Here is a 26,972-nt window from a genome sequence, read left to right as displayed (position 1 = left end):
AATATAAAAAAGTTAATATAAATAGAAACCGACCCGGCAAAAGTTTTTCTGCACCCTTATCACTTTGGATTAAGTAAGAAATAGTTAACGACCTATTCTCAAACCTGCCGAATTTACACAGAAAGTTCATAAAAAATCAGTCGAGCCATTTCTGAGGCGTACAGCTTCTAACTCTAGTAACACAGTACTAGAATTTTAGTTATAAGAATATTTTTAAATAAAACGTAAATATTCTTAAACTTAGTTGGCACGTTTGTTTCAATAAATTTCACAGTCTTTGAATAAGGTCTGTAGGCTATTTATTCTTGATTAAAACAAATAAAGGAATGAAACTCATTTTCAAAGTATTCATTTTCATATTTTACCGTGTCATTGTCATGGTCTCTTACTCTGTCTTATGTTGCGAATCAACACAAAATTCAAGGCCTTTTACGTGGTTACGAGGCCGTCTCTGCTTTCGACATGTATTTCAAGGTTAAGTTTCTTTACAATGCAATGCGTAAACCCTCCAAATACAAACAACATTTCTAAATTTTAAACATTTATTTATTTATCATAAATAAAAACGGCATCATTGAATTAGTACATATTTTATCATTATCACTACGGCAGTATAAAATATAAATAATATATAAAAGTTAAGATCGCACAAATAATCTACATTCCTAAGTGTATACTTAAAAAATTAAAGGTATAATAACTTTGTACATTTTAAATTTATACCCAAAACACCTTTACGCTTTGCTTCTCTAGTTCAATAGAGTCGGATTTCCACTTTTCGGTCTCATGGATAATGTCTGGGATATCCTCCATATAGGGCAAATCTTTACAGGGCGACGGTGGAATAATGCTTATGATGGGTATGCCGATTTCTTGAAACGAATTCATAGAGGAAAAGCCGCTTTCATCTTCTATAAAATTAGACACCGGATTGAATTCACTTTTCTTGTACATTGGAAATACTTTTACGTCTGTTGCGTCGAGCCTACTCTGCGAGTCATCATTGTCACACTTTAATTCAATGGAATCGTTTCTCAAGTCTGAATTGAATGATGCTTGGGTAGTGTTAAGAACGTCTAAGAGTGCATCTTTTTCTATTTCTAAAGAATTTGTTACGGCTTTGTACTTTACGTCATTACTCTCAATACGTAAGTTCGTTGGATCAACGCTTTGTTCAACAAAGTTCAAAGAGTCTTGCGTTTCAGTTTTTCCAGAATCTTTAGTTTTATTTTCTTCACAGTTTTGCAGGGAATTTTCTGTACCGTTGTCTGTAAATGCACATGCAAGGTCAGGTATCTTAGTACTTAGTACCGTGTTGGCAAGAGTGATCAACCGCGTCATCTCCTCACTGAGCTTGTTGGCGGTTTCGTTTTCGGGAACTAAGGATAATTTTGAACGGCTCCTGAAAATTGAGTAATAAACAAATTGTAATATAGATAATGTTATTTAAAAGAAGAAAATACATACATAATACAATATATTATTCAGAATAACTTTCGCATCGGTAATGTAAATATAGGTCAGAGCCATTAAGATATCATATATGTATAAATTATAATTAATGGGCGCTAAATAAAACTATTAACTTCAAATAAAACGCTTAACCATATGGTTTTAAAGTAATGATTATATTATTTCACAACTTGTTAATTACCACTTAAGAATAATTGTAACTTACCAAACGTTGTTGCAATCTTTATATCCGTTAACATTACTAATCGATTTACTGATTTTTCTCGTACTAATTTTCTTGGTGGGACTTATGGAGTATTCGATATTCTTATTCACGTGTACAACGGAACGTGAACGTGGCAAGTCAGTCATGTTGAGAGATCTTTGTACAATTCTCGGGGACCCCTTCTCGCTTCGAGGCGACGGCTCACTTTTCTGGCATTCAATATGCTCCTTAACTCTGTTAAGGAAAGTGACTATTTGTTGTAGTAAAGCTATATGCATTTGCCTGTTGGCTTCAGTCTGAAAGTAACGGAGTCACATTTGCAAATATGAAAATTAAGAAAATAATATACAAACCAAGTCATCACATTCAATTCAAAAATTCGCAATATTTCAGCATTCGCAATGCACTTAAAATAAACCTTATTGGTGCACCAATGATAAATGATGAAAGTTAAATAAGATATTTAGATTTATACCTGAGCGAGCTGCCACCTCAATGTATCTACTTCCATGTTTAAAGCGTTTACTTCAGTATGTCGGATGTCAGATTTCTTAAAAATAGTTTTGTCTGGAGGTTTCACCACTTCTCCGTTTTGGACTAAATTGCTCGTCGTCAAAAGTTGAGAACACTGCTCAATTCTTTCTGGAACCTGTAACAAGTGAGACTCCATTACACTGCGGAACTGTGCCATTTTACTATCATCGATCATTACACTACAATTGAACTGAGATTCCGAGAAATCATGCACAACCTGACAGTGATTTCACATAAATTACTGCAGTTTTATTTCTATTTTAAATAACTATGGGAACGTCTTTTGAATAGAATAATGTAATTTATTCAGAAAATGAAAACACCGGTACAGACATTTAAACGGTAAAATATGGGCCAAAACAAATGTTACGTAATGAGACAGAGACGCCTCTAGTCGGCGTCATTATTAGTCGTGAGATAGAACAGGTGCCTTATATAAGTTTAAATTATATAAAAACAAACAGTGTAGCGGAATTCTTCTTGCGACTCCTTGTGAACGAGTGGCAAAAAGTATGGATTGTCGATTGTGATTGGCAGTGTCATGGTAATCCCACGCTTTTGCTTCAGTCGGTTGCTTATTGACCTGTATGCGAACAATGCAAAAAACCTGCCGACACCCGTTACATTTATCAGACCGACAGTTACAATGAAGAATCAAATAATGAACATCAGTGAAATGACGAGATTTAGGTTAACGTATGAATAATAAGCGCATTACTTGCTGCACGTATTTCTCTGTGTGTTAGTACTAAATACTTCGCGGAGAGGTTTCTATTTTTACGCATTACAAATAAGAACGTATAAAAAGTGAAGATATAAAGAAATAAACACATGAGTGAGGGTCTTAAAAGTATCAAAGGTCGTTCCGTTCATGCCTTATATAAATACGAGCAAGCAACCAATTTCCGCAGATGGGTTGCGTATGGAATATTAGTGCCGAAAGAACCGTATACAATGGTACAAAGACCTCTTCAATAATTGTATCCAACTATAATCTCTGCTATTAATCTAATTTTCACAGTTTTATGTTCGTGACCTGACCTGTTTTTTGAATAATATTTACTTGTGTAGAGTCTTCTTTTTAATTAAAATTATTGTAATAATTAGTCTAGGGAGCCATGCGAGTGAGTAGGTACTGTAGGTATAGTTTGTATTAGTAAAGTACAAGATTGCTATGGTGATGATATTAGTACCCACATGGTACCCACAGATTAGTACCACAGCTATCAACAAAAAAAAAATATTAGTTCTAAAGTGTGACATTGGTAACATTAGACCGCATGACATGCATATGTCAATGAATTTATAGAAAACTGTAGAAAAGAAACGAAGAAACTACCTGCGAGATGAAATTGAAAACGCATGAAAATGGCATATTTAACTAGTTTCATTCGATATCAGTTACGTATATCGAGTTGCGATCTCCAGTTACAACCATCTCACATGTCCGAAGCAGCAGGCTGGAACCACGCATGAAGGCTGGCGCGGTGCCTTGTATTACGCACATTGCCATTAAATCGGTCAATGATAACGAGAAATTGAGTCGTAAGTTCAGACCGAATTATTTTCACTGTTGTTACGCAACTGTGAGTCATTGTTTCCAGCTAGGCGGTGTATTTTGGTGGTCGTTCGGCTCTGGTGTTCGTCAGGTGGGAAATGGTTATACAAAATGGTCGGTTAGTGCTGTGAGGCAAACTCGTCATGCGCAAGCGGCGACGCGTGACGGTGGCATCCGGCGCAGACCCTCGGAAGTAATAAGGCCCAACCCTCACGTCCCGTCCCTGGCAAGTGCACTGCTGATTTAATCACATACTATTACGTCAATAGGTTTTAAAGGTTCGATTGGAACATAAACGACTTAATAGTTTCGATGGCATCACGTTATTAAATTAAACTTTTATTATTTATTTTAAGTTAGAAATAAATTTTAGTGTTTATTTTAGTGTATTTAAAAAATACATTAAATTAACTATTAAAAGGTGAAGGTCTTTTATTAGTGTTTCTCTGGAGTACCTTTTCAAATTTATGCCTTAATTTCGATTATGATCGATTATCTCGATCGATTATAGAAATCAAACTTGCGACCTCAATGATCATTATACAAAATATTTTCACAAAAGTCGCATCGTGTAATAGATTGTCTATTAAAAATAAAACAATTTTAATGGCATACCGTTGTACTAATTAGTCATTACCATTAGTGAACTATGGTAACCAAAGGTTAGTGTACTATTTAATCATTATTCCCTAGACTGCGTACGGCGCGTTCCACTCGGCTGCACTACATAAATGTTTTCTTAAATTGACTACAATAATTGTATGATATGACTCATTGTTTGCTATACTGGCGAAATTACACAAAAACATACTTTTAGGGTGAATAAATTAAAAACTTCCACCTCAACCTATCTTTACTTGATGTCAAAATGTTAATAATGCTACAAGTGTGGCTACAAGCGTTATTAACATTTTGACATACAAGCATTATATGACATGGTGACGGTGTATGAACTCCACGAAAAAAGTATCGCAACAATATATTTTAAAAACACCACCTCTTCAATTTTCTACTTCCCATTAATTCATGTATAAGTTCAGAAGTTTTTTTAATAATCAAAATATAAAAAAGAAAAAAAATCATTATTATTAGTGGTAAATAGACCTTTACCGGTAAATCCGACCTCCTTAAATAATGTTTTAAGGAGGTAGGAACCAGCCCATTGGTGGACACAACTATGGGGATTATCTCGGCAGACACAGCGTCCCACATCTCGACAACCTCGTGCGCCAGATCCAGAAACCTCTTGTTTTGGAAACTTTGGTCAAAAACAATGTGCAACTATTAAAACAGTTCGATAATTAATTCGTCTGGGCAAAAAATCCGGATCAATAAAAAATACGATACCTATATCAACAATTAATATAATATTAACTAACCTTCATCAACTTCATAATATATGATATAGTTTAATAGTAGTAGTTAGTAGTTACCAGCATCTACTACTGACTACAGGTTTGATAGTATTTTTTAAGATTAGGTCACGGTCATCCTTTAAGGGAATATTTCCTTCTTTGGTGTGATAAGACCATCTTTCGTTCATACTTTATGTTCTTGGCCATCCATTGTATTTCTATTGTTGCGTTTTTTATATAACTATATAAATGTATGCATATTTTCCGTTTCTACTTATACAAAGGAACCTATCACATTCATTGATGTAGGTAATAAGTAACTGCGACTATGTAATAAGTTATAAATACAAACGCGTTATAAAACCGATACATAAGATATTACCGCTGTTTAATTATATATTAATATAGGAAAAAAAAAACCTTATAAGATTGGTTGTAATGAAAGTGGATAGCTATTGCAGTTCCGTTCAAATGAATGTACTATTCGAAAGTAGTATTTGACGGATGTATCCATTTTTTTGTGTATTTCTCTTTATATTAGTCGATCTCAATCCTCCATGGTGCTCGTAAAATTTCCGAAAACACAGTCGCAAATTTATGGCAATGTTGCCTTACATAACAACTTATAATCCAAGCATAATCAAATGTAACAATATATCACGATTTCACAGTATTTTGCATGTTGGTTGACTTTTATAGATATATGTTAATTTAACAAACAAAATACAACTTTCTCTAACTCAAATTTAGCAGTGGAGCAATTGGTTATGCGAATATATTATTCCTTGTAAACAAAACGGCTTCGCTATTATTACAACATCCTTGCAAGAAAACAGTTATTTAAAATATTATGATTTTCTTAAATTATAAATCGCAAACAAATTTTACAAATAAGTGGCGTTATAAAACTAACTAATACCTACATGTATAAATATAATAAGTTGACATCGACACCCGTTGTGTTGTAATTCGATATCAAACGCTCCATTGAACTAACGGCTCTTTTATTTTTATGAATACCAGGTTACTTTTATTTTCATTAAAAAACTAACAATAATGAAATTTTTTGCCAAACTTTCCACTTCAGATTTCACTATCATATTATTAATATTATATGGACTGCATATATTACGTATATAATAAGCGGATCAGTTAAGAATAAGTTATTTAAATAACACAAATATATAGAGAATATACGACAATTTTGATATCTATTTAAAATTAATGTTACTTTTAATATTATGTATATTGAATGAGAAAAGAAAATAAATTATTTATAATATTCATGCATTTCAAATCTATTCATTCGTCATTAATTATCTACTGATTGACTATTCAATAATTATTCTAATACCTATTTATTTATTTATCGGGTAAAAATATTATTCAATATCTTATTTTAAATTAACCATTACGAAGTAAAGTTAAATGTATTTATTCTCGTTCCTATAAGAAAAAAACAATTCTAATCAAACAAATGCGTCTCTACTTCAGTTGAGACCAGTTTTGCCATAATTTAGCACCTAGTAAAGCAAGTTTCTTTATCTTCTTCTTATCTTCTTAAGAAAGAAGATAAGAAGAAGATAAATATAATAATAATATATATATAATAATAAATATAATAATATATAAGAATATATAAAAATGAATCGCAAAATGTGTTGGTAAGCGCATAACTCGAGAACGGCTGAACCGATTTCGATAATTCTTTTTTTATTATATTCCTTGAAGTACGAGGATGGTTTTTATGTAGAGAAAACGTAAATATGTACCACGGGCGAAGCCGGGGCGGACCGCTAGTCTTTATATATAAAAATGAATCGCAAAATGTGTTGGTAAGCGCATAACTCGAGAACGGCTGAACCGATTTCGATAATTCTTTTTTTATTATATTCCTTGAAGTACGAGGATGGTTCTCATGTAGAGAAAACGTAAACATGTACCACGGGCGAAGCCGGGGCGGACCGCTAGTTTACTTATAAAAATAAAGTTAACATCTTCACCGCTTTGATCCTAGGTACATAGATAATATTATTTCATGTAGTTGTAACTACTGGGTTTTTTGCAATACGACCGATACAGGCCTATCTACCAATATAAACAAACCCGAAGCATTGACTGTCATGTAAAAATGAGGGTATTGTTTTAGCCGTGCACACGAAGCGCGGTGGCATAATATCCAATGCTCACGACAGTGCGGCGACGTCGGCGACGCATTTTTAATACGAATGCGTTACCGGATCCAATGTAAATAAAACAACCGACACGAACATCAGACGTGACAAACATACACGAATTAAGGCCCAGTACCCACTGACAACAGTATCAAATGTTACTTCATTATCGATTGAACCCCGATGCTAAAACGTTTTCATTTAGGTACCTAATTTCGTCGCTCATGACGTCCTTCATAATATTAGTACCTAGTTACTTCTTAGTTCGAAGATAATAGACATTATTATTTATTACAATATCTACAACTTACTAACTTAACTCACCTTATGGGGTACCGAAAAATTTTCATTATCATGGTAAAATTTTTACCAAATTACTGGTAGCAGAATCTTTATGCGAATTAAAATAACTGACAAAAATTACACTCTTCAAAAGTTCACACGACATCCAATCATGTAACACCGGTAACCATGTATGGTTAAAATGTGTTGTTTCGACAATATTTTGTAGTATCGAAATTATGTGTTTTAATATTTTTAATTATAAAGCCAATTTCCGTGACAACAACTTGACATCATTTTACAATACCATGCTTAACCAACGACGTTCATATGCTTAACTATATTTCATTGTATTTTCAACAGTTCTCAATAAAATAATGTTAGTCATTTATGTATTTTAGTAATGAAAGTTTAGCCATAGATTTAAAATGCTCGATACCTTATTAAAATTAATTACCTACATTCTTAACGGTAGACGCCATAAATCTGATAATCAATTTTGTTCTATGTGCATTTTTTGTTTATCGATTATTAACGCTATAACCAATGAAATTAGAAATTATATTTTCATATCTTACGTAAAATTTATGTATCTATATGCTACCTAGAACTTTTAATAATTAATAAAATTAGAGATGGCACTTACAGCTACTTTCTCATATGTGGAAAAGTATAAAAATGTCCTTACGTTACGTAAACTAGAACACTTTAAATAAAAGTGCGATCAGCATATAAATTGGTTAATAATACAAGATAACATTTTATTATGTTTATTTAAATATTTGCAATGTTTAGCATATTTTAATACAATGGCCAATAAATGTGAAGGGGACAGAAAATTTGCTTAAAATGGGTTTTATTATGTTACACCTGAGTTGTGATTTTTAGATTGCGAAATAGATTTGTTTTATTATCCTCGATTATCTATTAGACAATTACTATGTTGTTTTTTATATATTTCGACATTTTGTAGGAAGTTTCCAAATAACAGATATTTCATACATGTAGGTCTCTAAAAACTAACTATCGACCTGCTTAATTAGGACGGGCGCAATTAGATTAGTAAATTAAATTTTAGAATTAAATTTTAGCGAATTAAATTTAATTACACGAATTAAATTTAAGCGACTTCGTACAGAAATATATTTACTAACTAGCGGTCCGCCCCGGCTTCGCCCGTGGTACCTACATGTTTAAACTATCCTATCTCTCAAGTTGGATCGAACTGCACGTGGTGTGCGAATTTTATTATAATCGGTTAAGTGGTTTAGGAGTCCATTGAGGACAAACATTGTGACACGATATTTATATATATTAATATATTAATTACGAAATCATCTAAATAATTTACAAACGTTGTATTTAAATTTTTTTATGAATAACCTAAAATGTAAACTTAATTGTCTCAATCAATCTGCAATATAGTTACGAAACTGAATTATCTTGAGCTTGTGGCATTTCCTTAGAGTCATGGCAAAGCTCCAAACATTTAAATTTCTAATCTAGATAATCAAGCAAGAATAATTCATAGTGTTTGTTACGTGTACATGCAAAGATACAAACAAACTCATGAAACTGCTAAATATTTATGTTTTAAGAAGAAACCTAAGTTAATTTTTAGTCTGGGCTACAAATCTATACTAATATCACAGCTAATATTATAAAGCTGAAGAGTCTGTTTGTTTGTTTGAACGCTCTAGTCTCAGGAACTGCTGGTCTGATTTGAAAAATTCTTTCGGTGTTAGATAGCCCATTTATCGACGAAGACTATAGGCTATATTATGTCATCACGCTAAGACCAATAGGAGTGGAGCAATGCGAGTGAAACCGCGAAGTACAGCTAGTAATTATACATAAGGAAATGAACAACAAAACAAGTAATTTTAAAAGGATACCTATAGAGATAAATAATCATAAAAGCATAACAGTCATTACATAATAACAGAAAATTTATTCATATTATGTAAACGGATGGAAATTAGTGTGTATCCTATCCTATCAATATTGGAATATTCTAATTATACTAAGAAATTAACCCCTCTTTATTGCCTCTATAATAAACAGATTCGATTTCTAAAATAACATGGATTCTCACTAACTATAGGTATGAAGGAATTGAGATAATATGTGTCTTCATCTAGAATTAGGTATATTTAAAGGTTTGATATTATTAATAAGTGAAAAAACTGAAATTACTTTTTACTTAGCAGTGTTGGCCGTAATATCTAGTTTTAATTTAATAATAAAATTAACTTTCATAAGTATAAAAGTTTTGTAATAAATACAGAAGCCGTGTGAAATGGAAACTAAGTCGATAACATAATACTTAACACTGTGCAACCACAACTTTGCGGTTTCATGAACTGAGTCAATGCCACGATTCCTTTCCATTGATAACAACTACTGATAATACATTTGAAATAGCCAGGTTGCTTAAATAATCCAAAATTTTATACAATTGTCACGAAGACACTACCTACTTACTTTTTTAATTCTCAATTTTTACAAAAACATAAAAACATAAAAAACACAGCACAATGCACAGATACAATTTACACACAGAAAAAAAGAAGAAATTAACACCGTACAAATTGGCGGCCTTATCGCTTTGAAGCGATTTCTTCCAGGCAACCTTGATTATGTAACTTATCTCAAAAAATCGACGTCATATTTTCAGTTGCTTTGAATTTACAGCTACCCCAATGTGTACAAATACATTGGGGTAGCTGTAAATTCTTCAAACATATAATTAGCCGAATTTGGTGATAATAACATCTTACATCAGGATAACATTATACAACACAGGGGCCGTATTAAGACGGATTACGCCGTGAATTCAATTAACTGACAAATTCATATTATGATCGCATTGATCGCAATAACCAGCCATGGTTAATTATGGAATTATATGTCATAATACGGCCCCAGTACAGTTAAGTGATAAGTCCTAGCCAAAGGACTGATTGATCCTTTCCGAAACTCCACATTTAGTAATAAATACCGGCAGATTGTCAACCTACTATGGAAACCTTATGGCATTTGAATACTATGCTAAGTGCCATATGCCGCGCGATTTAATTCGCATGATATGATGATATCAATCAGCTGACGACCCAGTGGCGTTGAGGTTAGTGACCCTGATGCGCGAAGGGTGTGGGTTTGATCTCGTTTGTTTAAATTTTTAGAACTATGTTTGTCAGATTTCTAGATTAAAGCCACTACACAAAAAAACAAAAGTCTGGCTTAGGTACATGTCTGGTGTTACGTGAGGTATTTCTTGGTTTTTTTATGTGTAGTCCTACGTCATTCCGTCGTCATTAGATAAGACAAATAGATCTTAAAATATAATAATTTTATACCCTTAGACCTACATCATCTTCAAGGTTTACCTCTTACCCTCTTTTCTGGTTCAATTGTACTTTGTTACAAGAACGCGTCCACAAATGAACGCGTTTATTCTTAAGAATAACGTTCATTTCTTCTCACAACTCATTTGACCTACTCTCCTATAAATTATAATTATGAGTCTTTATTTCACAAATGTGGGTAAAGTGATCATTAAATTGACTGTACGTTTCTTATTGCGCAAACACGCTATTCCTGGCTGAGAGTGTTTTCAAACTCATGCACTAAATAAAATAAACAATTAAACTGCCAAGAATAGACCTAGTATAGAACACGTCATATATATACCGTAATACTAGGTTGTTTGTAAAACAGTTTTATACGCCCACCTATCAACGGTAGATACCGCTCACCATTTATTGTTATTTACATACATGTAACAAGCCTTCTATGACCGTGTCACATATTCCTAGTTCTGAACAATCGTTTGTAATTACTGTATTATTGAATAATAGGGTAATAATAAGGTGCGTAATGTTTACTTGAAGCTGTAAGCTTCATGTTATACTTATTTCAACACACAGTTTCCCACAGATTATTGAATCGAATTAAATATACAGATATTTCAGGAATGATACGTTACAATAAAACTGTGATCTAATTGAAAAAATATGGGGTAAATTTATTTTCTCTTTCCTCTCAGTATCACTGCTTTTAAAGTGATACTAGTTTTGGCTAGTTCATAGCTCAAGTAACTAAGTATAAGTTAAAATATTATTAAATCAAGGCAAGAGGAAATATTACCCAATCAGTAACTACGGGAAGTACAGATGCATTACAGGATGCTAGTGAATTGTCAAATTCGTAACATTCGCAAACAACTTAATTAATTATATGTATCTCCTTTATATTGAAGAGAAAGTGCAGTGTTGGGTAATATGTGAAATCGTGCGACTTAACCTTTGTGATTTAGAGACTAGTTTAGGGTGCACCGTGCATGTAACGTGATGAAACCTAGCCAATGCAGGTATTGCGATTAATTGCATAGCAACCAGAGCTTTGGATCGTAATAAAACCGATAGTTGAATTGGAAAAGCAATGGATGCGTTACGTGTGTAATGAAGATTACTTAATTCATTTGAATGGTCGATGTTATTGTTATGTTGACGACAATGTGTTATGGATAAACCTAAGCGATAAACAGACAAATATAACATAACACTGTAATATACATGTATATTTTTTTTTGGCATAAGATAGCCATTTACTTGGACATGTTAAAAATTAATATCTAAGCCAAATTGTAAGGTACAAAAAATGCATGTAGATACCAATTACCAAGTAATATATCTGACATAAGTGCTTGTTTTATTTCAAAAATGCCTTATCCTTATACCATGAGATATTATGCCGTCCGATTAGGGCCCTTCTGGCCTCCTCCACTCAAGCGACAGCTCAAGCCGAGGTTCGTGGTCCCCGTCAAGGGGGGACGCCCTTGTGCATGTCCGCGTTAAAATGTAGAAGCCCTTCTGGCTAACATTGAGAGACACCACACAAAAAAAAAGAGATATTATGCAATGCTATTTGAATTATCTATACACATACAGTCAGATATAGTAGATATGTGTATAGTATCATAAGTTACTTATCATTTACTTTGAAATTTATCAGGGATCATCCGTGAGAAGCGAGATAAAGTTTGGAACATGGTTGTCCGATGTACAGCATTCTTATATACTTTTAACAATATTAAATATTTTTACTATTGAAGCAATGACTGCAAAAGGATAATTGAGTTATTTTGAATTAAAGTACATATATGTAGTATACCGTTTATACCTATTACCAAAGCTTTCAATGTTTTAGATTTGTGGGCTATAAAAAATTCCCGCAAGGGCAACAAATTAATCGTAACTACGAAATCAATAGAAATACCTACAATTTTATAATTTGTACAAAAACAAGATGTAGCGAATAAAAAATTTGGGATCTAAAGCTCCCAAGGACAACGAGTTCAATAGTTAAGTTCGAACAAGTTCCAAGAAATAAAAGTAGAAATCATTCATCGGAATAACTAGCTTTCTGTCTCAATTGTATTTATCTATTTTATTGGACGCCACAAATAATACAAAACACCATTTTAATCTTTGATCAATCCTAACTGTTGATAGAATCTTTATATTTTGTTTTAAACAAAACAATTCCAAAAACTATAACGAAATACCTCATTAACTACTAACACCGTTGAATAGATAATTATTTCTTTGTAATTTATATATTTTATTTCCTTTTAATGTAAAAATAATAAATGGTTGGTACTTTTTTATTTTTAGCAGGTAGAAACGATTTTAATAAATACGAATTTGTATCATCACTACATAGTATAGAACAAAGTCGCTTTTTCTGTCCCTATGTCCCTGCAGTCCCTATGTATGCTTAAATCTTTAAAACTACGCAACGGATTTTGATGCGGTTTTTTGTAATAGACAGAGTGATTCAAGAGGAAGGTTTTAGTTTTATAATTTATTAGACAAAGCGGGCGAAGCGGCGGGCGAAAAGCTAGTTAAAAATAAATACATTCCGAAGTTTATATGCACATATTTAAATTCTTAATACTCGTATGTGTTAAAGAAGAGTAAACATTTAACACGCAAAAAATATAAAGCCTTGATAACTGGAACCATTCTCAGGTCATTCCTTTTCATGTATTCAAGTTTTTGTTTTTTGTTCCGTATAGTCTAATTATAGATATACACAAAAAATACTATAATTTCCAGTAGCGTAGGATCAGTATTCATATAACTATTGTGAAGCTATAATTATAGCAATTATAAACAAAAAGTAAACTAATTATTTTATCCAGTAACGGCCTCATCGATGGCGGCCGATCGCTAAAACAATTTTAACTCAGTCTGTTTTACATTACAATTCGATATGGCTAAACGACTCTTCATAAAAATGGAACATAACTGGTTTTATAAGAAAATTCCTATTAAACCACTTGTTAGCAAAAAATAACTGTCAAGAAACATTTATTTTTAAGCACAAATTGTGAAGATATGGCAAAGAGCAAGTCATCTTTCGTACATGATAATCACGAAGCCTGGTTTAATGTGAACAGTATGTGCATAGTATGTGTGTCATGATCGTCGACATTGTATATATGGAAAAAATAAGATGCTTTAGACTAAATCATGTAGTCACATGATTTAGTCTAAAGCATCTTATCTTTCATCTTATCTTATCTTTAGCATCTTATTAAGGGTCACTTAGTGAGAAGTTTATAATTATTCAGAAATAAATCATATTTTACCCTTGTATAAGTACCATACATACTTTTACATGTATGGTACTTGACATGATACTTATATCATAATATTTGTTAGATAAACTTTATTTATCAGTTTCAAATCCTCAGCGCCACTCCGAAATTCAGAGGCTACAAATGCTTACAGTTTTTATTCATAGACTTAGCAGGATCGTGTTGTCTCATGTCTGCCAATTAATAATTAAAGCCATTTATGTGTTACTCGTTACACGACTATTACTTCGCAAATGATCCAACATACTTTTATTTAATATGTAAATCAACTATTACTGCTTACTGATGCATTCAATTCAAATCACGCCATGTATTTTGTTTCCGCAATTTGTCCAATTTATAAATTATAGCAATAAGGCGAATATATTTAACTCACATGTAATGTAAATGCGTTAAATCAAGTGCAATTTTAGATTTACTATGTATTTTTAATCATCGCATTCAGCAGTGTCCGCTTTGGAATCTGTGATGAAATTCCATTTTATTCTAGTTACAATTTATTGAGATGTAGGCCGTGCTATCCGCTGCTTTGTAGCATTTATCGTACCTATTACCGTTCCGATGGTGACATGTCTAGTTTAAATTATTATTTGTAGAAGAGCTTTAAAAATGTATACTTAAGTAGATATATTATAATTGACCTATGATAAATTTGGGTACATATTTGGGCATTCACTTTTTCTGGGTAAATAAGCAATTTAACGAAATAGTTTTTCGATAAATAACTAGTGTGTTATATATCTATCTAATACATGGAGGTTCTTTGTTAGACTGATATTTTGCTCCCGGATGTTAGGCTACGGATGACTGCGTCCAACTAAACGTGGGAGCGATCGACCCCTCTTCCCAACTGTTCACCTGTGTTATAAAAAATAGGTATTGGAGTTCAAGTAACATTCGCTTCGTAAAGAATAGTTCATTCTACATCTGAAATGGACAACAGTTTTGATTCTAAAGTAACCTAATAAATAAATTAACGATTATTGAACCGTGATACCCACATCCTTCCTTTTTATGGCACAGTCCAACTTACAACTTTTGATGTTTTTTTCAAGTGGAAGTGTTTTTAAATACCTATATTTAGGATTCATTCTACTCGTATTTTATAGATTTTTTCAAGTGGACCATGAAAATGTGTTATGATTTATTCTGCTCGTATTTTTATCCTTATTTATAAACTTATTCATTATATGAATGTGGTTAGAAATTAAATCGCTTTTATCTACCCGCCTTACGTAGGAACAAGAGTTTATAAGAGCTGGATGTCCTTCAAGCTCGGCCCATGCTTGATACTTCACAATAATTATTTATGCAGAACTCAAATGAGCTTTTAACAGCGATTTTAGATACAATATAATTATAAACTTCCGAAAGAAGTTAAATTCCACCCCTGCTTTAAGTAATATAGCATCGTCGGAATATTTGGCATATTTTTTCATAAATTTCATTTTCTCTAGACTATACAGATTTCACGGCATTTGTTTAAGGTTTTTCCAACTCAAAAACTCTTTTTTGAAATAAAGAAATTGTTTTCTTTCTCAAGCAACTAAATACCGCTGTCATCCACAATCTATAGGAAACTGAAATGAGTTATTTAAGAAATTTTCTATGAGTTCTTTTTAATTGATTTTATGATTCCCACATCAAGTTAACAAGGAGATATGAGGCCCAAGAAACAATGCCTGCTCCTTATCTTCCTTTCATATCGCGCGAACGTTTCTTACGAACAATTGTATTGCAGATTACTTATACGCTTCCGCCACAATCAACTCTTGGTTCAATTCACACCCTGTATATCACGGTGAATGAGCACTGATTGCACCCAGGATCTTGGGGTACTTTGCTACATGTAGTAAGCAATTATATGCCAGTTGAATGCCAGATTTACTATCTCTGTTGGAGGTGCAGCAAGATTTTTCAATAGTGTGTATACGTATAGACTTACATAAATACCTTTAGATTATAGATGTAGTATACACTTATCTATAGTGAGGCAATATAAGGTACTTATTTGTGTTATACGTGTATTTGTGTTATATCAGTCGGTCGCTAACGTCAGTGTGAAGCGTACGTGTTTGAACAAGCGGGTTACAAATTTAATTCAAATCTAATTGAAATAGTTTAACTTGTTAGAAGTTTTTCTCAGTGGTGCTTAAGTTATCAAAAACAATCTGATTTGTGAACGAATACGCGTTATACAACACGATTTATTATTAAAATTAACATTCGAAACTTTTTGTGTAAACAGTGAGTGATAAAAGTGGTTGACGGTATATTAAAAATAAAAGTTATAAAGTAACATTGTCATCTATCGTGACGATTTGCCAGATACAATAAGAAACTTAATTTCGTTGTAAACTACAAGACACTCGTAGCTCTGTACAAAGTGAACTGGACTTGGATAGTTAGTAGGAAGTTCGATCCTGACAGGGTCATATAATCTGAAAACTATTTTTTTTTTTTTTTTTTCTTAATTAATTAAATTTTCTAATCATTATGAAGTTTGCCTGTTGCAAAGCTACAACGGAAGGCAGCGCTGGGATTTTATCTTGCCCTCATTGTAAACGAAATTATCATATTGCATGTTTGTTTCCAACTGACAAAAAGAAACAATTGACAAGCGAATTTAAAAAAAATTGGTTTTGCCCTGAATGTTCCACTCATCAGTCAAGATCCCTGAATACTGAAAATACCCCAGTACGCTCATGCGCTCAATTGTTGCAACGAAGTCCTGAGAACATTACAACACGTAGAGGTGGCACGTCTTCTTTGAAATCTCCTATCGCTACGAATAATAATGCATTATCAGCTGACTCTATTCGAGAGATTATATCCGAAGAGATGGAAAAGCTGCGGCACTCACTGGAATCATCAATTATGAATAGAATTTCGTCAGATTTAAATTGTATAAAACAAGAAATTATTAGTTTAAAAGATAGTATCACATTTATAAACAGCAGATATGATGATTTCAGCAAAACTATTTCAACGCTTGAAAAAAAGGTAAAATCCTTTGCTTCAACGGCTACTGAAGTCTCAAATCTAAAAGATTGTATAAAAAGCTTAGAAAATGATAATAATACCAGGGAGCAGTGGTCCAGACGTTCGAATATTGAAATTTATGGTATACCTGAGAAAAAGGGTGAAAATCTCTTTGAAATCCTAAAAGTCATAGGTGACAGATTTCAATTCCCATTGAACCTGAGCACTGATCTAGATTTTATCACACGTGTTGCTCCGAAAGATAGAGATAATAAACAAATTAAGCCCATCGTTGTGAGATTTCAGGCTCGTTACAAAAAAGACGATTTTCTAACACAAGCAAGAAAATTAAAACTAAAGGCCTGTGATATTGGCTATACTGGCATCAACTCTTTTATACACTTCAATGACCACTTGACGAGAGCCAATAAAGTCTTGCTTAAACGCACTAAGGAATTGGCGAAGGAAAGAAACTACAAGTTCGTGTGGGTTAAGAACTGCTCAATCATGGTTCGTCAGGCGGATAACACACCGTTGATTCACATCTCTGATTACAAAGATTTAAACAAGATAAAATAAGTGTACTATTTCTAGCTCAATTAACTTGTTTAATCCTTATTGTAATTTATTTATTAATTAATGGCAAAGTCACGAGAACATCAACAATTATTACATATTTATTCAAATGTTATTTTAAAAATCCGAACGCACTTTTGATTGGTTACCAATGGTCTCTATTCATGTTAATATTTTTTGTTTATTTTATGTGCTTTTTTGAGTATCACTCTCGATGTGGTGATTTTATACATTTCTTGAACAATGGCGTCCCCTGAACTTTCATTTTATTATCAAAATGTACGTGGGCTAAGAACCAAAACAATAACTTTTTTCCAAAATCTTTTATGCTCTGATTACGATGTAATTTGCTTATGTGAAACATGGCTCTTGCCGGGCATATTTGATGCTGAATTATTTGATCACCGTTATAACGTTTATCGTTGTGATAGAAACTATTCCCTTAGAGGTGATACATTAGGTGGTGGTGTCTTAATCGCCATAAAACGGGAATTATTAATTCGGTCCTCGAATTGTATCGATGTTACAGGTGCTTCTGCTGACATAATAGAAGTATCGTTTACGCTGGGGACTTCTTCCCACTCTAAAATATATCGAATTTATTGCTGTTATTTCCCACATTGCCGTTTGCAGTTTGAAGGTATGACTGAGTTTTTTGAAACGATATCTTCCTCTTATACTAATAACCCAACTGACGAATATTTAATCCTCGGGGATTTTAATATTTCCTCCGCTATATGGGGTGATCCTCAGGAATACCCTAACATAATCAATGTAAATGATCAGGACATTTTTATCAGAGCTATGCATTGTTTTTTAAACTTTACTAATTTCAGCCAGTATAATAGAATTCCAAATAAAAACAATAAGCAACTGGATCTCGTCATTGCAGGGTGCGAATGCTCTGTTAAACATTGTAATGAACCTCTTGTCTTGGAGGATGCTCATCATCCTGCTTTAACCGTTAAAATTGTTGTTTCGCGTGTAAATAATTTACGATCGATCCCTCGTTTTGTTCATGTATTTCGCGCTGCTAATTTTGATGACATTAACCTTGAACTTTCTCGCTGCGATTGGTCTAGTATGCTTAATTCGGAGAACATTGACATTGCTTTGAATAGTTTCTACGATTACCTATATGATATTATTGAAAAATATGTTCCCAAGCGACGAGTGACTGAGTCCAAATATCCAACCTGGTTCTCTAAATCATTGATAAAAATTAATAAAGAGAAGTTAAAATTTCATAAAAAGTGGAAGACTTATGGAAGGTTAAGTGATTACAATACCTTTAAAATTTTACGTGGGCGTGAAAAACACTCTTATAAAATTTGTTATGATCGTTATATCAGTAACGCGGAAACCAAATTGAGGTTTAATAGTCGATATTTTTGGTCTTTTGTTAAATCTAAAAAAGCATGTCCCGATTTACCTGCCACAATGTTTTTAGATAGTAAAACTATAAGCGACGGTCATGATATCTGCAATACTTTTAACCATTATTTTCAATCTGTTTACGAAGCAGACGATTGTAAATCTTCGCTTGATTGTGGTTCTCTAGATTGTACGGTTGATAATCACTCTTTAGGTTTAGGATCAATTCAAGTTTGTCGGAACAAAGTGGCAAGTTATTTGAAAAAATTGGATATTTCCAAAGGCTGTGGACCTGATGGAATTCCTCCTTTGTTTTATAAGTCCTGCTATTACAATCTGGCGTCTCCCATTTGTCATTTATTTAAATTATCTCTCAATACGGGGACAATGCCAAAACTCTGGAAGCGGTCCCATGTCATCCCAATTTATAAATCCGGAAATAAACATAATATCAAAAATTATCGGCCTATTTCAAAATTAAATACGATCGCGAAATTATTTGAGAAAGTTGTTTATGATGCTATATTTCCACTTATCAGACCAGTTATTATTGAACAGCAGCATGGCTTTATTGACCGACGATCCACAGAGTCTAATTTGTGTGAATTTCTTCATAATGTGGCTTGTGCTATGGACCGGGGTGGACAGGTGGATGTGGTTTATACCGACTACTCGAAGGCATTTGATAAAATCTCCCATTCGTTATTAATCCACAAACTTCGGGTGGCCGGTATACATGGCGATCTCCTACGTTGGCTGGAATCATACCTCAGAGAACGTAGCCAAGCTGTTAATATAAAAGGTCATTGTTCTTCCTTCATTCCAGTTACCTCTGGAGTACCTCAAGGTTCTCACCTAGGTCCTCTGCTGTTCAATATATTTATAAATGATGTTATTTGTCAGTTTAGACACTGTAATATCTTACTTTATGCGGATGACATGAAAATATTTAGAGTGATCAAAGATCAACGTGATTGCTCTTTACTACAGGAGGATCTTCTTAACTTGTGTCGTTACTGTTCTGCGAATTCCCTGCTCTTAAATGTGAATAAATGCAACGTTATTACTTTTACTAGAAAAATTAAGCCTATATTGTTCGATTACTCTTTGAATGGAACATCGCTGACTAGGTTGACTGAAGTAAAAGATTTAGGTGTCCTCTTAGATTATAAGTTAACTTTTTCAGCCCATATTAATTTTATTACAGCCAAAGCGTATCAAATGCTTGGTTTTGTCTTAAGAGTTGGCAGGGAGTTTAAAATGTGTTCAACTTTAATTCTTTTGTATAACTCGTTCGTACGAACTATATTGGAATATGCTTCTACAGCCTGGAATCCTCAATATAATATCTACATAAATAATATTGAACACATTCAAAATAAATTTATCAAACATTTGAATTATAAACGAGCTAAACAGTCTGGTCCCATTCCGGAAGTGCTTCCTTTGATAAATCGTCGACATGAAAGAGACCAGGTATTCTTATATAAGATACTTAATAATAGCGTCGATTCTTCTTTTCTTCTAGGCAATTTACTCTTACGATGTCCGCGTATATGCTCTCGTGACAAAGCCCTATTTGCATTACCTAAATTTAAATCCAAATTTGCTAGAAATACATATTTATACCGTGTTTGTCATAATTATAATAATAATTTTAGTGACCTTGATTTATTTAACGAAAAATTCAAATCGTACAAAACCAAAGTTCGAAATAAATGCAATAGTAACTAACTGAGATATTTGAATTGTATTCATGCTTGTTATTTCTATAATTATTTGTATCCACAAGTAGACTGTTTGTGACTGAATGTGTATTTGTTTTTAAGAATTTAAATTTTTAGTGGAAACTTTACTGATATGTGTATGGTTTGTTATCTCTTGTTTATATGATATATTGTATTGTTTGTTTCCCAAATATAAATAAATAAATAAATAAATACTTCCCTATCTGTAGACCATTTGTGCTGTATGTACCCTGTAGTCCGGTATATGCCACTATTATAGGGTACATAAGTAAAGCACAAGTATTAAGTAATTATTTCTTCTTCTGTGGCCTCAGTAAGCTTCCTTCCATCAAAGTTAAATATCTTGACGGTAATTTATTTTTGTCGTACTCTACTGATGACCGATGGCAATGTGTAAATCCGCTACAAGTATGTCACTCTAATAAGCCTTTGTTACATATTTAATAGAAACCAACAGTGAAGTTATATACTTCCATTTCCTACAATTATTTGATGTAAGACAGTTTATAATAATTTATATATTTTCGGGGCGAAAGAGGATTGACAAAAAGTTGATGGAAACATTTGTTTACTAAAATTATTAAGATATGTATGACAAGTATGCTTTTGAAGTTTAGCTTTGAGTCAAATAATTCTTTGATTTGAGTCTCCAAATTTACATATAATACGTAGGTAGGTAATATTCTGTTAGAACACTTAGAAGCAGTTAGAAGTAACATTATAATTTTTATTTTTTGAATAATTGCATGGAGTAAAAAAATAAATAATACCTACAACTGGGATGACAGTGATACTTTAAAAATCGATATTTTACAGTAAACTGATTTCTTAGCTTAAAAATTTTTCTGACCTTTAACCCTTCTGTGCTAATGAAAAACGCATCTTTGCGAACATTTAAATCTCAAAAGTTAAAAACCGTTATCTTGAAGCTATAAAGTAGGCTAAGTGATTATTAAGTAATTACTATTACCTAGCGGTTTTGCTTGCCGTTTAGTATAATTTAATGCAAAGTTTCGATTAAGTGTATTTAAGTTAAAATGTGGTCTCGTAGCTATTTATTAACTATGCATTGTATTATCGTCGCTGCAAGAAGTAATGACCTAGAAACGATATCTAATAATAGTCAGTCTTCAAAATGAGTTTTTTGTGGAAAGCATGTATTCCATTTTCTCTCATCATATGCTTATTAATTATTACAAGCATGATTAAATACGTTTAAGTAATAACTTATATTATTATATAAATAACATTGTATAATACTGTTGGATTGTGCTAGCATTTTCTTTTTCTTTTTTGTTCAAAATACACAACAAAATGGCTAACATACATGTTATGGTTACAAAAAAATAATGAAAAATTAACAACCGTAAATATATTATAACTGCTGTACTTTCTTATCAAACTTATTCTTATTGTAATTAACACTTTCATTTCAACTGTTGTTAAATGTTAATTGGTGAGTTAATAAGTGTAGAAAAATTCGTAAACATTAAGTCATCGATATATGATTAATAAATTCCTTGGCATCGACAAATTCAATAAACATAATCAACACCGAAAAAAAACAAATTCGCATCATTTATAAACAATAAAAATTCACTTACAATATTTGGGGTGTCTTGTTTGTCTGTTTGGCATAACTTCAGCGCAGGATCCCGCTTTGGTTTGACAGCAGGTGACCAGGAAATATATCTATTCGATAGTTTCCTCGCAAAATTGCTCTTAAAGTCCTCACAACGCATTATGGATTCCACTGGTTTATTAAATTCATCTTCAAAACTATCGTTTGAAGGATGCGGTTGCGCGAGCATTTTCATAACCGGCGCTTTAGACCATCCGTTGAAATGAATAACGCTCGCGTCAACACGACCGTTACCTGCCAAGGTTACATTTGAACTGAATTAACCTGGCCAATGTTTGTGTCATATAAACAACATGTTATTTTGAATTTAAAAAATAATGCTTATATACCCTCACTAACATAGAGTAATAATAAATGTTTAATGCACCTTATTTGACCAACTGCGGTTAAATTTCAAAAAGAAAATAAAATTCCATTCTTGCTCACACCGCCATCTTGCTGATGAACACGAAACTGACTTGGCATTCCATATTTGAAAAAAGCATAGCATCAGAGAAGTTTACGAAAGTGGTATCTGTGGCGATGCTAAAAGAGATGTAAAGATGTCGCTATGGTGTCGTTTTGAGGAACTTTTAATGCATAAAAAGTAACTGTTATTTTAAATTTTTGGAAGAAAAATAATTTCCGGACGGTCAGTGGTCATATATTTTTAGACTTTAGTAGAACTGAGAATGATCAGACTGTACTGTATAATGGTACTTTATTGAAAGAAAATATTATCTAGATATTACGTATTTTAATTTTTATTTAAATAATAAGTACAACAATCAAGTGAAATACAAAAAATAATAATTTTTGCAACAGATAATAATCGTTAAATTAGGTAAAAAAAGTAAAAAGTATAAAAACTGTTTCAATTTTAGTAGAAGCTCATTGATTAAAACATACGATCTGACAATGTCACACAAACACCATTTTCATTAAACAGCAAATAGTTCATCATTTTCTTATTTTATTTAAGTCTGTGTCTCTAGCAAGAAACTATGACTAAATAAAGCCTCTGCTATAGAAATAAATATGTATTAAATTAAAAATTAAAACTGATTCCAATAATACAAAGTTCAATTACCTATAAGAAAGAAGCAACTGCTTTGAATACCGCAATGCCGAATTTGTATTAAAAGACTTTAATTACAGCTTGAAAATCGATACTAGGTAAGTGCAGGTCTAAATAGTAGATATAACAAAACTAGTCCGTATTCAATATTATATTCACTCAGAGAGGTGGCTTTGTAAAAGAAAAAAAAAATACAACAATTTTTCTTAGAACATTTTCTAAAGTTCAACCTATTAAAAGGCATCCGTATAGAGTATAGACCATTTAGCCTAACAACGAATTCCTCCATCCATTTTAAAACTGAACTCGTCTTTTTAAGCCGATACTAAAGCCCATGAAAAGACGGGCAGAGCCGGGAAGACCGGCTAATTAATTAATAAATTGTCTGATTGTGTGTGAAATCTTTAAAAAGAAAATTTTATAAACAAGCTATTTGCTCATAATTCCGACCAGGCGCCATAAATTACATTTAAATTATTGAATTAATTTATTTTGTTTCTAGATATCAAAAATGGGTGTTGAATTTCCTCTGAAGACTACATCTCACTTCGAACTGGCAGAAATCGTTTTTATTTGCATCGCATTCACTCTGATCCTCATAGTTTTAACTCAAGCTAGCAGGATTATATCATCCGGCTTCATAACAACGTAAGCTTGAATTACATACCTACATAAATTAAAAGAATAATTTAAAAGAACTTTCGACCCACCGCTTGCAGTTTGCAGTATTCTAAAACTCAAAAAATTAAATACTTGAATATTCCTCGAGCACTACCAGATCCACTGACCACTGGTGAACACAGAATGAAAATCGCTGTAGTGGTTTTTGAGCTTATCCTGAAAATACAGACATGGGATAAGGGACAGACGCGTCGGACAACTTTTTTAAGACATGGTAGTGATTTCTAGTGCTAAAACATTATATTTAATCTAGTAGATGAAACAATAAAAGAAACACAACTAACTAGTCTTTTGAAAATAACCAGTTATCTTCAACTTCAATGTTAACAAATGAAGCGTGATAAAGATCTGTTTCAACTTTACTAAATGATGATGTAACCACCGCAAGAAGCAACGTCTTAATAAATAATCAATTATTGCATTTTTTTGCTCTTTAAACATATCTTATTGGAATAAATTTTTCTTAAATCATTTAATTCGGTAATACCACAGACTAATAATAATATACACGGTAATACTATTTCATAGTAACATAACATGCATAACGTGAATCGTGAATCATAAAATTATGTGTGCGAAATAACGTAATACCAACATCCCTCCTCTTCATCCTGTTTTTGCAGCGCGTGAAGTTATAGGGAATTTCCTAATGTCCATGTGTTGCTACCTACAATGGGGTGAAACTCGTTTGCATGTTCTTATAAGTTACGTACCTACAGAATACATGAAATAATGAATGGTCAGTCTCAAATCGCTAATGTTAACACATTATCATACATAAGACATTTCGGTAGCGTTACATTCTTTATTACGAGCTGTACCTGCCTTACATAATGTTACAATTTACAAATTGAGAAACATCGCCGCTCGGCACTAGGCGTTTTTAACTGTTTGGCAACCAGTGTCGTAACAGCGGTCTACTAAAATGCTTTCTTTCAAGACAATCGTTATCTATTGTTAGCTTTTTTCTACGCACAGAAAAATGGGTCATACGGATTGACGAAAAGGCTGTAAATAATATATCTTTTCAATTTTTTCAGGTATTAAATGTCATGCAAAAGTTTCCGACGCCCAGCTGGAGTAATGGTGGAACTTATTTGGAATATTTCTTAATTCTTCTAGTCTGTGTCACCCTTTTGTTCATAGCATGTAACGACACTTGTAAGAAATACTTTCACTTCAATTGAGAGTATTGAATTAACATTTATTGAATTCATGTATGGTGTTCTTTTTTTTCTTTGTTTGTTATGGAGACGTTATTTAATCTCTTATATCACCAAAAGATTTTTTGCCCTCAGCAGGGTCCCTCTTGATGATTTATCGTAAAATTATTCAGTTACATAAGTGATTATAAAATTCAGAAATTCTTAATAAATATTTAGTTAACTGAAATACTAAGGGCTGATTTTTCAATGCTTGGATAAAACTTATCCGTCCAATAAAGTATTACACGATAATATTAAAATTTCACGTAAACTGTCAAATACGGACAATTAGAATACGTTTTTAAAATGGTAATTTTATACATTATTCGACGAATAAGTTTTATCCAAGTATTGAAAAATCGGCCCTTAATAATAAATATACTGACGGCAAATATTTAATGCACCATAAATAAACTGAAATGTAAACAGTCTCTACTGTCTATTTTTTTATATTAAAAAAAATATTATTTATCTTTGCAACGTGTGTAAGTATCATTATTCATTACATAACTTTTAACACATTCATTTGAATATATTAAATTGGCTATTTTTATCATAATTCATGATATTCTCAAGTTGAACTAAGCCAAAATTAAGCCTTTTGATATACCGCTAGTTGTTCAATTGTTTTTTAGATTTAAAATTGATCAATAACCCTTGTTGTTAATTGTAAATAATTGAATATTGGGACGTTATGATGTCGTTGATTGGGACAATATTATGATAGTTCATCTTCTATATATATATAAAACTCAAAGGTGACTGATATAGTGATCTATCAACGCACAGCCCAAACCATTGGACGTATCGGGCTGAAATTTGGCATGCAGGTAGATGTTAGGACGTAGGCAATAGGCATCCGCTAAGAAAGGATTTCCCGAAATTCTTGCGGGAACGGGGAAAAACGGGGTAGCACGTACAACGTCGTGGGCGGAAGCTAGTACAATATAATCAAGAACAATATCTCTTACACTGTACCTACTACAAACCTATTAAGTAACATGTATGACTTTACGGTAATTACACACGAAGATGATACTTGCATTAGAATGATGATACAAAAATATTCTTATAGGAAAAAATATTAGATAGAATAGAAGATAGAAGATTTTACATCCCTTCGGAAACGGTCCTTGAGGAAAATCTTTGACCACATTTGACCTCGGCTCTTCAATTTCTCCATCCCATATTTCTTTTAAATATACTATTGGTATTGATAGTCGATTTCTTATTTTTCACCTCCCCGCAATAGCGGTCACTGTGTGAAGGTTAACTTAATTGAGCAGCTGACACTTGAAATTTCAAAACTGATGTAACCTTTCTCGAATACTCGTTTTCGTTGTAAACGCCAAGATATTATGTTGTATGACATTTTTTTAAACGAAACGTTGTATTTTTAAACAAAACAAAACTGGAATCTGGATACCGTAGTATCCAGATTCCATCGGTGTACGATCTC

The 26,972-nt window shown here is 32.5% G+C and overlaps 2 protein-coding genes across 2 annotated transcripts; one reads left to right on the top strand and one right to left on the bottom strand.

The window, feature by feature from the left end:
* Positions 1-516: 516 nt before the first annotated feature.
* On the bottom strand, positions 517-22,832 carry LOC149491277 (uncharacterized). Its single transcript, XM_089714957.1, has 4 exons — positions 22,533-22,832; positions 2,154-2,327; positions 1,679-1,974; positions 517-1,402 (listed from the first exon to the last, which is right to left on the bottom strand). The coding sequence occupies exons 1-4, from the start codon at positions 22,743-22,745 to the stop codon at positions 718-720; spliced, it is 1,368 nt and encodes a 455-aa protein (XP_089571083.1). The 5' UTR covers positions 22,746-22,832; the 3' UTR covers positions 517-717.
* On the top strand, positions 16,293-21,087 carry LOC149491278 (uncharacterized). Its single transcript, XM_089714948.1, has one exon. The coding sequence runs from the start codon at positions 16,745-16,747 to the stop codon at positions 17,807-17,809; it is 1,065 nt and encodes a 354-aa protein (XP_089571074.1). The 5' UTR covers positions 16,293-16,744; the 3' UTR covers positions 17,810-21,087.
* Positions 22,833-26,972: the final 4,140 nt, after the last annotated feature.

Source organism: Colias philodice, chromosome 1 (assembly GCF_061535455.1).
Source record: "Colias philodice isolate Cphi_HAF_F1 chromosome 1, ilColPhil1 Martin Lab GWU primary, whole genome shotgun sequence".
NCBI lineage: Eukaryota > Metazoa > Arthropoda > Insecta > Lepidoptera > Pieridae > Colias > Colias philodice.
The sequence above is the reverse complement of the archived record's forward strand: the minus strand, read 5'-3'. Positions and strand labels throughout refer to the sequence as shown.